This window comes from Staurois parvus, unplaced genomic scaffold (genome assembly GCF_062004578.1).
Source record: "Staurois parvus isolate SC_StPar_1 unplaced genomic scaffold, SC_StPar_1.0 ptg003235l, whole genome shotgun sequence".
Lineage (NCBI taxonomy): Eukaryota > Metazoa > Chordata > Amphibia > Anura > Ranidae > Staurois > Staurois parvus.
The window spans coordinates 49,052-62,500 of NW_028321031.1; the positions used below are offsets into that span (position 1 = coordinate 49,052).

Below are 13,449 nucleotides of genomic sequence, written 5' to 3' on the forward strand. Positions count from 1 at the left end.
GGGGCAAGGTCAGATGAGTCGGGGCATTTAAAACCTTTGAGATTGACATCACCTGGTCTTCCCAGACGATGATTGAGAACAATCCATGACACCGGCAGGTCTCAGCTTGGCAAAGGGGGCAGAGCATGCTATAAATTCTGCAGTGGGCCCAAACTTTTGCAGACGCCATTTTTTTGTTTTCTGTTATTTTGAAAGTGTAAATGATGGAAATAAAATCTAACTTTTGTTGACATATTATAAGAATGTCTAATCTGTAATTTGATGCCTTTTGGAGATTTTTCCATCTTTCCTTGGCTTCTTTATGCACATTAATACAAATTTTTAGCTGGGGTGCCCAAACTTTCCATCCCCACTGTATATAGAATAAATGTATATATTCAACAAGAAACCAAATAGGCATGTTACCATATCCATCACAACTGTAATGCTTCATGCATATGGGGGGCACGTGACCTTCTTTTTGCAGGGTGCAGCACTGGGGCGTGCATGTCATACTTCCATGTCTGAACACTGTAAGCTCTCGGACTGACAACACGGGTTTAGATTTGGGGCTTCCACAACATCTTGGCAGAGAGGGCGGGGGAGGGGGATTGCCCATCGTTTTGCCTGGAATGAGCAAAGTCTGAGTGTATTAAGTCAGCACTAAGCAGCAGTTTTTGTTATCTTCTGACCAGTTTGCACCTTTTGCTGTTTTTTTGGTTTGTCTGAATATAATCTCTTGTTCTTCAGTTCCAATGGAGGAAGCAAGACCACGCCCGCTCTGTGCCAGTGGTCAGAGGTCATGAACCATCCTGGGCTAGTGTGCTGCGTCCAGCAGACCACAGGGATCCCTCTGGTAGTGATGATCAAACCAGACAGCTTTCTGATCCAGGAGATCAAAACCTTGCCGGCTAAAGCCAAAGTGAGCAGAGGACCCAGACGTAGAGGGTGGTAATGAGCGATTGTGGCCCGTCTCACGTTTTTATGGTTTGTTTTGCAGATTCAGGATATGGTGGCGATCCGTCACACGGCGAGCAATGACCAGCAGAGGACCACAATGATCCTCCTGTGCGAGGATGGAAGTCTGCGTATCTACATGGCCAATGTGGAGAACACCTCCTACTGGCTCCAGCCCTCCCTCCAACCCAGCAGCAGCATCAGTATCATGAAACCGGTTCGCAAGCGCAAACCGGCTGCAGTCAGTAAGTTGTTTCTAAAACGCATTTGGGATCTTTTACTGGAACATATTTGTGTTGCCCATAGCAGTGGTGTTTGTTTTTTTTATTTATTTTGGGGTTTTTGGTACAAGGTTGGGAAAAAATGTTGCTATGGGTAAAAACTAGGGTTGCACCGTGTTTTTACCGGCGGGTATGAGTACTGATACTTTTCAGTCAAATACTCCCCGATAGCTTTGTGATGTGATTTGAGCCCATGCAAAATGAATGAGCTCCAACTGCACTGCAAAGAATCGTATGGGATTTTAAACAGGAATGCGGTGCGATTCCTGTCCATGATGCATGCGGTTTCCCACACCGCTGCTGTGTGAACCTAGGCTGAAGTCACCATGACATCACAAAGGAGCGGTGCGGGAAACTGCATGCATTATGGATAGGAATTGCAACTGCCTGCCTGTTCAAATCTCACGCGTTTCTTTTCAGTGCGATTTGAGCTCATTCATTTTGTATAGGCTCAAATCGCACCACAAAGGTATCGGAGCGTTTGTGTACTCAGGCAAATATTCAGTATTGGTGCAACCCAAAAAAACACATTTCTTCCAAATTCTGCAGTTATGGAATTTTAAGGTCTTTGCTGTTGGATTGTTATGTACACACAGTATTAACCACTTCCCATCCGCCCCATAGCATAAGTACCGCTACAGGGCGGCATGGGTGCGCAAAATCACGTGTATGTATACGTACGTGATTTCGGATTTCCGGGTAGGGGGCACGTGCCCTACCTGAGCCGCCATTTGCGGCCTTGGCTGTCAGTCACCGGGCCCCGGCCGGTTATTACTCGCCGGCGCCTGGTGATTGCCGAGCATCTCAGAGTTGGGGGGGGGGGGGGGGAGACTGCTTGTAAACAAAACAATTCTCTCCCCTGTCACAGCCATGCAAAGCGATGTGCTTATAGTGACGCACAAACACGGCACACATTGTAAAACTGCACACAGGTAACCCTTTGATCGCCCCAGATGTTAACCCCTGTTCAACCCCTTGTTTACTAACCGTCCTCCTCCCTATTGGCTCGGGCACAGCACAGTCATCCAGAGCAGTGTGCTTACAGTAAAGCATCACTACACCGCCCCCTAGTAAAACACTTTGAGCACACAGAACCCTTTTATTGCCCCTCATGTTAACCCCTTCCCTAGCACTGATCACTGTATTGGTATCACTGAGGATGTCGGTGACACCAAGTCAGTTCCCCCAGTGACACCACAGTCCCACTATAAGTTGATGATCGCGCCATTACTAGTAAAAATAAAAAATATTTTTTGAAAAAAATAAAAAAAAGTTTAAGGGGCGTGCCCCACCCACACCGCCATTCGCTGCCTAATATATTTTCAGTTATCTTGGCAGTGGGGAAGATGTAGCAGAGACCTATAGGAAGCGTTTCCCCAGCATTCATGGTCCAGTAAGCTGGAGGTGGTGTCACTCGCTGGCAGAGCTGCAGATGAGGGATTACGGGCAGTACCTCCTGTACTGGGTCAGCAGGGGGTGTTGGGGCCCAGCAGGTGTTGGTGGTCCACCACAGTGCAGCATCGTTTACAGAAAAGTCGAGCATCACATAGTGATATGGACTCCTCTCTCCCCCATGTCTACCAGGTCTGTGGCTTCCTTCCCTGACGCTGTGCACATTCCCCATATGTCCAATATCTTGCCCCCTCCCCCACCACCCCTTCTGTGTTCGGTCATTCTAAGTCTCGTACACATGTGTCAACTTTCAGGATCATTGGGCATAGAAAATCTACCCAGGATCCTTAGAGGCCATCCTGTGCTGGCTCGCACTGCATATCTACTAGCGCAGAGAGTTTGAGGTAAGCAAGTCTGCCTTGTTCAGGACTCTGGCGGCTTCACAAGCAAATGGACTGACTGCACCGCCTAGCTGACAGGGCCCAGACAGGTTGTACAGATCCCCAGGATTCCTAATGTCATCCCTGCACTCCATGTGTACAGACATTAGTGTATGAATAACTGGCTGAACAGAATCCAGGAAACGTCTGGCAGCTAAAACCGTTTACCAAATGATATGATTCACCTTTTGTATTTGGCTTTTTGTTTCTTTTTTTCCACTTCATCCAATAAATTCCTCTTTTTTTTTTTTTTTTTTTTTTTTTTCTTTTTTTTAGTGACTCGAGCGTCAAGTCAGGTGACCTTTCCGATCGACTTTTTTGAACATAATCAGCAGATGACCGATGTGGAGTTCGGCGGGAACGACCTCCTTCAGTTGTACAACGCGCAGCAGATTAAACATCGCCTTAATTCCACCGGGATGTATGTCGCCAACACAAAGGTATGCCGCTTTGCAGTCCTCTCTGTAGGCTCCGTTCCTAGAACCCACCTAAATGTTCCCGGCCTCTTCCCTCTCCAGCCTGGAGGCTTCACCGTGGAAGTCACCAACAACAACAGCACCATGGTGATGACTGGAATGCGTCTTCAGATCGGCACGCAGGCCATCGAACGGGCGCCGTCCTACATCGAGATGTTCGGCCGCACGATGCAGCTCAACCTCAGCCGGGCGCGGTGGTTCGACTTCCCATTTACACGCGAAGAAGCGTTACAAGCTGACAAAAAACTGACAATCTTCAGTAAGTTAAACCAAGCTTTAAAGAAGAACTCTGCAGCAATTTTAAACTTGTATTTTCTTCAGTTTATTGCATTCAGTGCTGCGGGCATCAAGAAATCGGTGTGTGTGAGCGCCGTGGCTGCTATGCCCGTGACCCCCAGGCTTGTAACATCCCTGCTGTACTACTTTACTTACCAGCAGGGATGTTACATCCGGGCAGCTGAACCTAAGATCTCAGATTCCTGGTCTTTCCTGCCCACGTGACACCATACCATAAATGTCAAGGCAAGGAGACCCCTGGTCTGTCGCACTGGTTTTACACCAGCTGTAATTGGTATCAGTGGAAGGAATAGTGCCCCATCATTGGTGTCAGTGGGAGGAATAGTGCCCCATCATTGGTATTAGTGGCAGGAATAGTGCCCCATCATTGGTATCAGTGGGAGGAATAGTGCCCCATCATTGGTATTAGTGGCAGGAATAGTGCCCCATCATTGGTATCAGTGGGAGGAATAGTGCCCCATCATTGGTGTCAGTGGGAGGAATAGTGCCCCATCATTGGCATTAGTGGCAGGAATAGTGCCCTATCATTAGTATCAGTGGAGGAATAGTGCTCCATCATTGGTGTCAGTGGGAGGAATAGTGCTCCATCATTGGTATCAGTGGGAGGAATAGTGCCCCATCATTGGTATTAGTGGCAGGAATAGTGCCCCATCATTGGTATCAGTGGCAGGAATGGTGCCCCATCATTGGTATCAGTGGCAGGAATGGTGCCCCATCATTGGTATCAGTGGCAGGAATAGTGCCCCATCATTGGTGTCAGTGGGAGGAATAGTGCCCCATCATTGATGTCAGTGGGAGGAATGGTGTCCCATCATTGGTGTCAGTGAGGGGTGGAATAGTGCCCCATCATTGGTGTCAGTGGGGGGTGGAATAGTGCCCCATCGTTGGTGTCAGTGGGGGGGGGAATAGTGCCCCATCGTTGGTGTCAGTGGGGGGGAGGAATAGTGCCCCATCGTTGGTGTCAGTGGGAGGAATAGTGCCCCATCATTGGTGTCAGTGGGAGGAATAGTGCCCCATCGTTGGTATCAGTGGGAGGAATAGTGCCCCATCGTTGGTGTCAGTGGGAAGAATAGTGCCCCATCATTGGTGTCAGTGGGAGGAATAGTGCCCCATCATTGGTGTCAGTGGGAGGAATAGTGCCCCATCATTGGTATCAGTGACACCAATGATGGGGCACTATTCCTCCCACTGAGACTTGCTGACCCTGTTCTCGTATGGTGCTGCTGCAGCCAGCATATGTGGTTGCAGCAGCACCTCTACACAGAACACTTACCTGCTGCTCCGGCACTCAATTTTCGCGGGGCCGCTCGGCTCCGCCCCCTCGCCGGTGATTGGCCGCCTGTGTGCCTTTCCTGAGCTACAGTTCTGGCGGCCAATCACCGGTGAGGAGGCGGAGCCGAGCAGCCGCACGAACATCCAGTGGCCGAACTGAAGGAGACGCCGCGCTTCCTGAACCGGATCGTCGTGGGACTGGATCCAGGTAAGAGACATCAGCCCCTGCAAACCCCTGTACTTAATGCCGCAGCCCCCCTAAACATGTGTACCGGCGTAGAAGACGACCCCCGACTTTTGAGAAGATTTTCAAGGGTCAAAAAGTCGTCTTATACGCCGGCAAATACGGTATCTCTAAGTGTGTGTGAAGGAAAGGCGTATTTGATCCCCTGTTGATTTTGAACAAAAACGATCGGTCTAAAAATCGAATGTTCAGTGTATTGTAACACTGAGAGACAGAATACAACAACAAATTCAGCAGAAATGCGTCTAACAAATGATGACGGATCTGCATGTTCATGAGGGAAAGAAGGATTTGATCCCCTATCATTCAGCAGGATTTCTGGCTCCCAGGTGTCTCTCATACAGGTAACAAGCTGAGATTAGAAGCAGTCTCTTAAAGGGAGTGCTGCTAATCTCATTGTGTTACCTGTATAAAAGACACCTGTCCACAGGAGCCATCAAACCATCAGATTCCAAACTCTCCACCATGGTAAAGACCAAAGAGCTGTCCAAGGATGTCAGGGACAAAATCAGCGGGGGATCAAATACTTCTTTCCTTCACTGTGCATCAAGAAATATTCCATAGGAATGCCTCCAGGGGAACCCAAGAATGGCGAGTAGAGGAAGCGGCAGAGTAGCGCCTGTAAGCGGCTAAAGATATGGCCGTCGCTTACTATTTTTGGGTCGCCTTGGCGGTTTTGGAGTGTCTCTCAACCTCTTCACAGTGGCCGCACACAAATGTGCAGCCTCCCTGTGTCTGGGCTTGGACGCCGAGCGGCCTCACATTTGCGTGCAAATAAGAAAAAGGCGCTGAGAGCGCGCGCCCCCAGCACACGTCCCCTACTCACAGAAAGGTCCCATTCTCCTCTTTCGAGCGGGACCTTTCCCAGTCATGTGACCGCAAATCACGGCTGCAAAATCCACTTATAACTCAAATAGTACCTGACTGACTTTAAAAAAAAAAAATCTCTTCTTTTTAGTTGGCGCATCGGTGGATCCAGCCGGTGTCACCATGATAGACGCCATAAAAATTTACGGCAAGACAAAGGAGCAGTTTGGCTGGCCAGATGAGCCGCCAGAGGAATTTCCCTCTGCGTCTGTGAGCAGCGTCTGCCCATCGAATCTCAACCAGACCAACGGAACGAGCGACGGAGAGACCGCGGCGCCACCTTCAAGTAATGGCACCGTCATCGAAAGGTGAGCGTGAGGGGTGTGGCATGACAATAGAATATTAGGACGGTTTAAGAGTTAGCCTTGGCTTAGTCAATATCATGTCTTTGTGTCTTTTCTTGGGGTTCACCCTAATTCTGAGCCCCAATAGCACTCTCGGCTTCACATGTTCTTTTTGTTTTTTTTGTTTTTTGTTTTTTTTTTCTTTTTCTTTGCTCCCCAAAAGTTCTGACCCAGAAACCTTAACGATCTTGGACCGGTTAGTAAGTCTTCCTTCCTCTGCACGAATGAGTGTGCGCTCCTGTTCCTCTGCTGGTGACCCTTTTGCGCTTGTTTTGCGTTTTTGGCCCCTCAGTGCATGGCGGTGTCTGGGTAGCTAGTCGGTTCTGGTGGCGGTCTATTCAACCTTCAGGGATGGCACAAGAGATTTTCACTTTTCTATAGCTATCTGACCAAAATAAAATCAATCCTCTTGTGCTGAGAAGTGTCGTCTAGTGACACCTCTTGTGCTGAGAAATGTCGTCTAGTGACACCCTGAACAATAAGGATTTATACAATCAAGTGCATCGCTTTTTCTTCTTTTTTTTTTTTGTTATATGTATAACTCTGCTAAAACATTGATCCAAGTGAAAGTCAAAATTAAATTCTAATACAATCTGTAAAATGTGGATTGGATCAGCTATTCCTTATATGAAATGTTGCAAAATTATAATTGTGATCGAAATTAATTAGTAATTGGTATTCAAATGCGTCTCCTGTGAATCACAAAACGCCTTCACCAGAAAATGTGCCGTCCTGTTCCCTTCCTGTCCACAGATTGTGACATTTTACACTCTTAACAGGTCTGTAGGGGAAAAACTATTTTAGATTTCCACAAACCCTTTTTTGATCGTTACAAAGTCAATCGTCCGCTTTCAGCCAGCTTAACCGATTAAAACCGGGTTACCTGTAAAGTCCTTGGAGTACAGAACACGGGATCTGAATCTAACCAAACACTGACATTCTTTGTTCAGTCTGCAGGAAGTACGAAAGAAATGAAACGGGATTCCTCCATTCACACTAAACTGTCCAGACGGAAGAATCTCCAGCTTCGGCTATTGTATTCTGACAGCTGGCGCTACCGACTGTCAGATTACCCTGATCTTGCCTGCATCTCAATGGTTGCCGGTGCTCTTCGGCCAGTAGTTTTCCATCCTTTCAGTCGAAGGATGTTGAGCAGAGTGATGCAGAAAGGGTTGCCCATGAATTGGGTGTCCAGAGTCCCCCACCCGCCCCTTTGCCGGGTGGCGGGAGCCCCCAGCCGCCCCTTTGCCGGGTGGCTGCTGGAGTCTGCTGAGACCAGAGGAGGCAGAGACTAGGGGATGCTGCACAGATAAGGGCAGGATCCGTAGGACGAGTTCTGTCCTCCTCTCTGCTGGAGTCTGCTGATACCAGAGGAGGCAGAGACCAGGGGATGCTGCAGCGGCACAGATAAGGGCAGGATCCGTAGGACGAGTTCTGTCCTCCTCTCTGCTGAAGTCTGCTGAGACCAGAGGAGGCAGAGACTAGGGGGTGCTGCAGCGGCACAGATAAGGGCAGGATCCGTAGGACGAGTTCTGGCCTCCTCTCTGCTGCTGTCTGCTGCGATGGGGGTGAGGAGATGGACTTGTCAGCAGCCACATGATGCAGTGCAGGATCTGGTGAAGGAGTTTTGTCATCCTCTCAGTCGCCAACTCCTGAGAAAAGGTGGAAGCAGAGACGTAGGGGGTGCCGCAGCTGCAGGAGAGGTGCAAGGGCCATTAAACAGCCTGGCAAGCCGTATTCGACCCACGGGCCTTGTGTTTGGCAAGTGTGTTAGATGATTGGGTTATGCATCTGCCATCAGGTGATTGGACACTGCAAGGACAGCCCCAGCATAACCCCTCCCACAACCAGTAAGCCCCAGTTTAGTAGCCAACATTGATTGATGTCAGAGGGGGGAGGGACCTGTGTCCAGTACTGTGAAGAGTGATTCTACAGGTAAGTCAAAAGTCCTATATTTGTTACCCTACATTACAGGACACTGGGTCCTAGCTTTAGATATTTGGAATGTCCAAAAAGCAATGCAACTGAGGAGTGAACCTCACCGCAACCAATGGGAACAGGCCCACAAAAACAGAGGACTTGCACAGAAAAAGGGGTTTGCTTCTCCCAGAACAGCGAGAGAAGACCTCCATACACACAAGGACACTAGCAATAAACAGAGGCTTGCCGGGAATAGGAGGGGTTATGCTGGGGGCGGTTCTTACTTCTTTCTTGCCAGTGTCCAATCACCCGAATAACTCGAATAATCATCCAAGACGAAGATCCTATATCCTGTACGGTCAACAAATGTGACCAAAAAAATGTTCTTCATGCCATTTGGCAAGATGCACGCAATGGGGTGCTACACAATGTATTCATCTGACCTCCCCGCCAGTAGATGCCCAGTCGTTGTCCTCTCTGCCTGCATGCGTTTGGCCCCTCCTGATGCGTTTCGTCACGGGATCGAGTGGTACGCTTGATTGTAATAAATCTTATTCTTCATAGATCGCTGGCTTGTACGGTGAACAAACTCTCCGCTTGGGGGCATGAGTGCCACATCCTAGCCATTTAGCTTGCCTGCCATATTAGACGCGGCTTGCAGAAAAGTAGACCAATCCCCATGTCCGTTTTTTCAGCGTGGGGTTTGAAATGCTCAGCAAAACCTAAATTCTTGTCCTTGGCACACTCCGCCAACATGCAAAGATAATGGCACGGGCCGGCAGCTTCGAGTGGCTTGGCTTTGCACCCAGGCACTGGTTTTTATTTTTTGTTTGTTTTGTTTGCATTCACCTTTCACCCCTGTGATCTTTGATGCCAGAGATTAGTCTAGAAGTAGTGTCCTCCCAGTTTTAGTAGACGGATGCTGCAGTAATGATGGCTTTGTGGCTGGATGACCCACGTCCTGTGCTTTGTTCTTACGCAGACTGGTGGGGAGCTCTTTGGAGGCTCTGGAGAGCTGTTTTGCCTTTGGACCAGTGCCTGAAAAGGTAGGTGCTCGCCCCCGTACGTATCGAAGTGTACAAAAATGATTACTGCCACATCGAAGCTGAATTCCAGGAAGTCGGCACCATTGCAGAACCTTGCGGGCGCACTTTGGCGTGAAGTGGTAGGAAACTCATTTTTTTTACTTTTTACCTAAAAGGTTAGCTTATAATAAAGCTTTTCTGTAGGTAAAATGAAGATCTCCTGAACATGCGCCACTCATGAGACATTCCAGCCAGCAGCAGCCGGTGACGTCACACGCATGCGCTCTGAAGGAACGGCATACCCGTGCCGTTCCTTCAGAGCTCTGTGCTGTCATCGCGACTCAGCCAGTCTGATGGTCGGAGCCCGCGAACCCGAAAGGAAGACTGAGGGAAGATGGAACCCAGTTGGTGGTGACGGTGCGCCGCTGGAGGGCTTCGTTCTGAGGTAATTCTTTCATAATGTGCTAATATGTGATGCATGCTAGCACATTGTACCTTGACCTTGCAGGGGGACTTTGGTTTTTTTTTTTTTTGTGTTTTCTTTTTTGTTTTTTTTGTTTTTTGTTATTTTTGACGCTTTACTACCACTTTTATGTCCAGTTAGGTGCACGTCACCTCCGAGACTCCCCTTCGTTATTTGTGACCGGTTTATTGCAGATACACTCTGGCTGTGAGAAGTTCGCAGAGCAGTTTACCCCTCCCCCCTGCTGCCCATTCACAGAAGCCTTTGTATTTTGTAAATGCGTTCACATGATACAAAGGCTTCTGTGAATGGGCAGGGTGAGGAGAGAGGGGGTGGGCATAGCAGTTCCTGGACCCTGCTCCTTGAAGGAACAGACCATAGTAAGCACCATTGGAGCTGTGGAAGTTTTCTCCCTGGAGCCCAATAAACGAAGACAGCAGGCGCCTAGTTGGACTTCACTCATGGTATGCCTGCAGGTTTTTCAAAGTCGCTAAATTCCTGGAGTTCAGCTTTAAGGTCTTATTAAAGCAAAACCTAATATCAGATATATGTTCTCATATTGGATACATGTATGTTAGATAATGTGTAAGTGCAAAACGTAGGAAGTTTTTACCCCTTTGACAAATGTCTCTGCCCCTCTTGACCGTGCCCCTCATCTTCCTTTCTCCCAGTTAGCCAGCACCATTTTTGTTATCCTCTTGAGTCAGAATCTGCATCAGGGCGTAGGATGCTAAGATTACGTGAACCTGTTCGTATCCTCACGTGTGCTAAAGACTTCGGGAGGAATTGACAAAGGGTGGCACCGGGATAACGAAGGCACCACTCTTCCAGTCTGAGAAAAAGCGGAGCAGATTGTGCCCCTAAATAAAGGATTCAAGCCAGTTGAATTAGAAGCATTCTGTTCCGTTTTCTGTGCTGTGTCTGCAACAGAAACTGCATAGAGAGCAGAGGTCGTGCGCCAGCAACTTGTAGCTGTACCTCTGTTCTGTGACTGGAGTAGGGATGGGGGAATGATGGGTCTGCTCTTCATTTACAGAGCCAGTGGCGTCCCTAGGGGGGGTGCGGGCCGCAACGGGTGCAACCATCACAGGGGGTGCAGGAGCTGGATGCTGGCACAGTGGCAGCTGCCCCCGCCCCAGTGTAGCGTCCTAGGGTTGGTGTCACGTCACCCGATGCAGGAAACCCGTGGTGTCACCACTGCAGAGAGGAAGGAGCGGTGCCGGTGTAGTGGTAAAATGAGTATCCCCTGAAGATGTGTATCCCCTGAAGCAACTGCGCATGTGCTGGTTTCAGGCCGAAGAAGCTGATCGCCGGCTCTGTGCTAATGTCTGAGATCGGCTTCTTCGGCCTGAAACCAGCACATGCGCAGTTGCTTCAGGGGATACACATCTTCAAGGGATACTCCATTTTACCACTACACCGGCACCGCTCCTTCCTCTCTGGAGTGGTGACACCACGGGTTTCCTGCATCGGGTGACACCAACCCTAGGACGCCTCTGTACAGAGCACCTTGCATTCTGGGAAAAATACTCGTTTTGTGAATGGCGAAGAGTGACAAGGAGAGGGTGAAGGGGCCTGATCCTCTACAGCCCAGCCTCTCCGCAGCACCAGACGATCACAGCTATGGGGCAGTATCGGGCATCACCGAGGGGAGGGTTATTAAAGGATAAGTTCACCTTTTGTAATATGTTACACCCATCTTCAGGGTTATGAACTGAGCGCCCCCTCATGGTCGTTGTGACAGCGGGGGATGTTATGAACTGAGCGCCCCCTGATGTCCATTGTGACAGCGGGGGATGTTATGAACTGAGCGCCCCCTGATGTCCATTGTGACAGCGGGGGATGTTATGAACTGAGCGCCCCCTGATGTCCATTGTGACAGCGGGGGATGTTATGAACTGAGCGCCCCCTGATGTCCATTGTGACAGCGGGGGATGTTATGAACTGAGCGCCCCCTGATGTCCATTGTGACAGCGGGGGATGTTATGAACTGAGCGCCCCCTGATGTCCGTTGTGACAGCGGGGGATGTTATGAACAGAGCGCCCCCTGATGTCCGTTGTGACAGCGGGGGATGTTATGAACTGAGCGCCCCCTGATGCCTGTTGTGACAGCTAGCGGGGGATGTTATGAACTGAGCGCCCCCTGATGTCCGTTGTGACAGCGGGGGATGTTATGAACTGAGCGCCCCCTGATGTCCGTTGTGACAGCGGGGGATGTTATGAACAGAGCGCCCCCTGATGTCCGTTGTGACAGCGGGGGATGTTATGAACTGAGTGCCCCCTGATGTCCGTTGTGACAGCGGGGGATGTTATGAACTGAGCGCCCCCTGATGTCCGTTGTGACAGCAGGGGATGTTATGAACTGAGCGCCCCCTGATGTCCGTTGTGACAGCGGGGGATGTTATGAACTGAGTGCCCCCTGATGTCCGTTGTGACAGCGGGGGATGTTATGAACTGAGCGCCCCCTGATGTCCGTTGTGACAGCGGGGGATGTTATGAACTGAGCGCCCCCTGATGTCCGTTGTGACAGCGGGGGATGTTATGAACTGAGTGCCCCCTGATGTCCGTTGTGACAGCGGGGGATGTTATGAACTGAGCGCCCCCTGATGTCCGTTGTGACAGCTAGCGGGGGATGTTATGAACTGAGCGCCCCCTGATGCCTGTTGTGACAGCTAGCGGGGGATGTTATGAACTGAGCGCCCCCTGATGTCCGTTGTGACAGCGGGGGATGTTATGAACTGAGCGCCCCCTGATGTCCGTTGTGACAGCGGGGGATGTTATGAACTGAGCGCCCCCTGATGTCCGTTGTGACAGCGGGGGATGTTATGAACTGAGCGCCCCCTGATGCCTGTTGTGACAGCTAGCGGGGGATGTTATGAACTGAGCGCCCCCTGATGTCCGTTGTGACAGCGGGGGATGTTATGAACTGAGCGCCCCCTGATGTCCGTTGTGACAGCTAGCGGGGGATGTTATGAACTGAGCGCCCCCTGATGCCTGTTGTGACAGCTAGCGGGGGATGTTATGAACTGAGCGCCCCCTGATGTCCGTTGTGACAGCGGGGGATGTTATGAACTGAGCGCCCCCTGATGTCCGTTGTGACAGCGGGGGATGTTATGAACAGAGCGCCCCCTGATGTCCGTTGTGACAGCGGGGGATGTTATGAACTGAGTGCCCCCTGATGTCCGTTGTGACAGCGGGGGATGTTATGAACTGAGTGCCCCCTGATGTCCGTTGTGACAGCGGGGGATGTTATGAACTGAGCGCCCCCTGATGTCCGTTGTGACAGCAGGGGATGTTATGAACTGAGCGCCCCCTGATGCCCGTTGTGACAGCGGGGGATGTTATGAACTGAGCGCCCCCTGATGCCCATTGTGACTGCTAGCAGGGGATTTTTTCCTCCCTGCTACCTCTGCCTGCCCGGCCACATCATTCACTCACGGTGTTCTGTGAATGAATGAATTACAAGTTCCGACACACCTTGTGGCTGTCTGC

General features: G+C 50.2%; 1 protein-coding gene across 1 annotated transcript in view; it reads left to right on the top strand.

Annotated features, from left to right (window-relative positions):
• The window catches only part of UBR4 (ubiquitin protein ligase E3 component n-recognin 4), a gene marked incomplete at its 3' end in the record, with an annotated part of 105,291 nt that overhangs the window by 49,045 nt on the left and 42,797 nt on the right, over nt 1–13,449 (top strand). Inside the window, exons 41-47 of the mRNA XM_089667389.1 lie at nt 730–901; nt 980–1,181; nt 3,326–3,489; nt 3,568–3,784; nt 6,297–6,513; nt 6,713–6,745; nt 9,452–9,515. Coding sequence (XP_089523515.1) covers nt 730–901; nt 980–1,181; nt 3,326–3,489; nt 3,568–3,784; nt 6,297–6,513; nt 6,713–6,745; nt 9,452–9,515 — 1,069 coding nt within the window. The remainder of the gene's footprint in view (nt 1–729; nt 902–979; nt 1,182–3,325; nt 3,490–3,567; nt 3,785–6,296; nt 6,514–6,712; nt 6,746–9,451; nt 9,516–13,449) is intronic.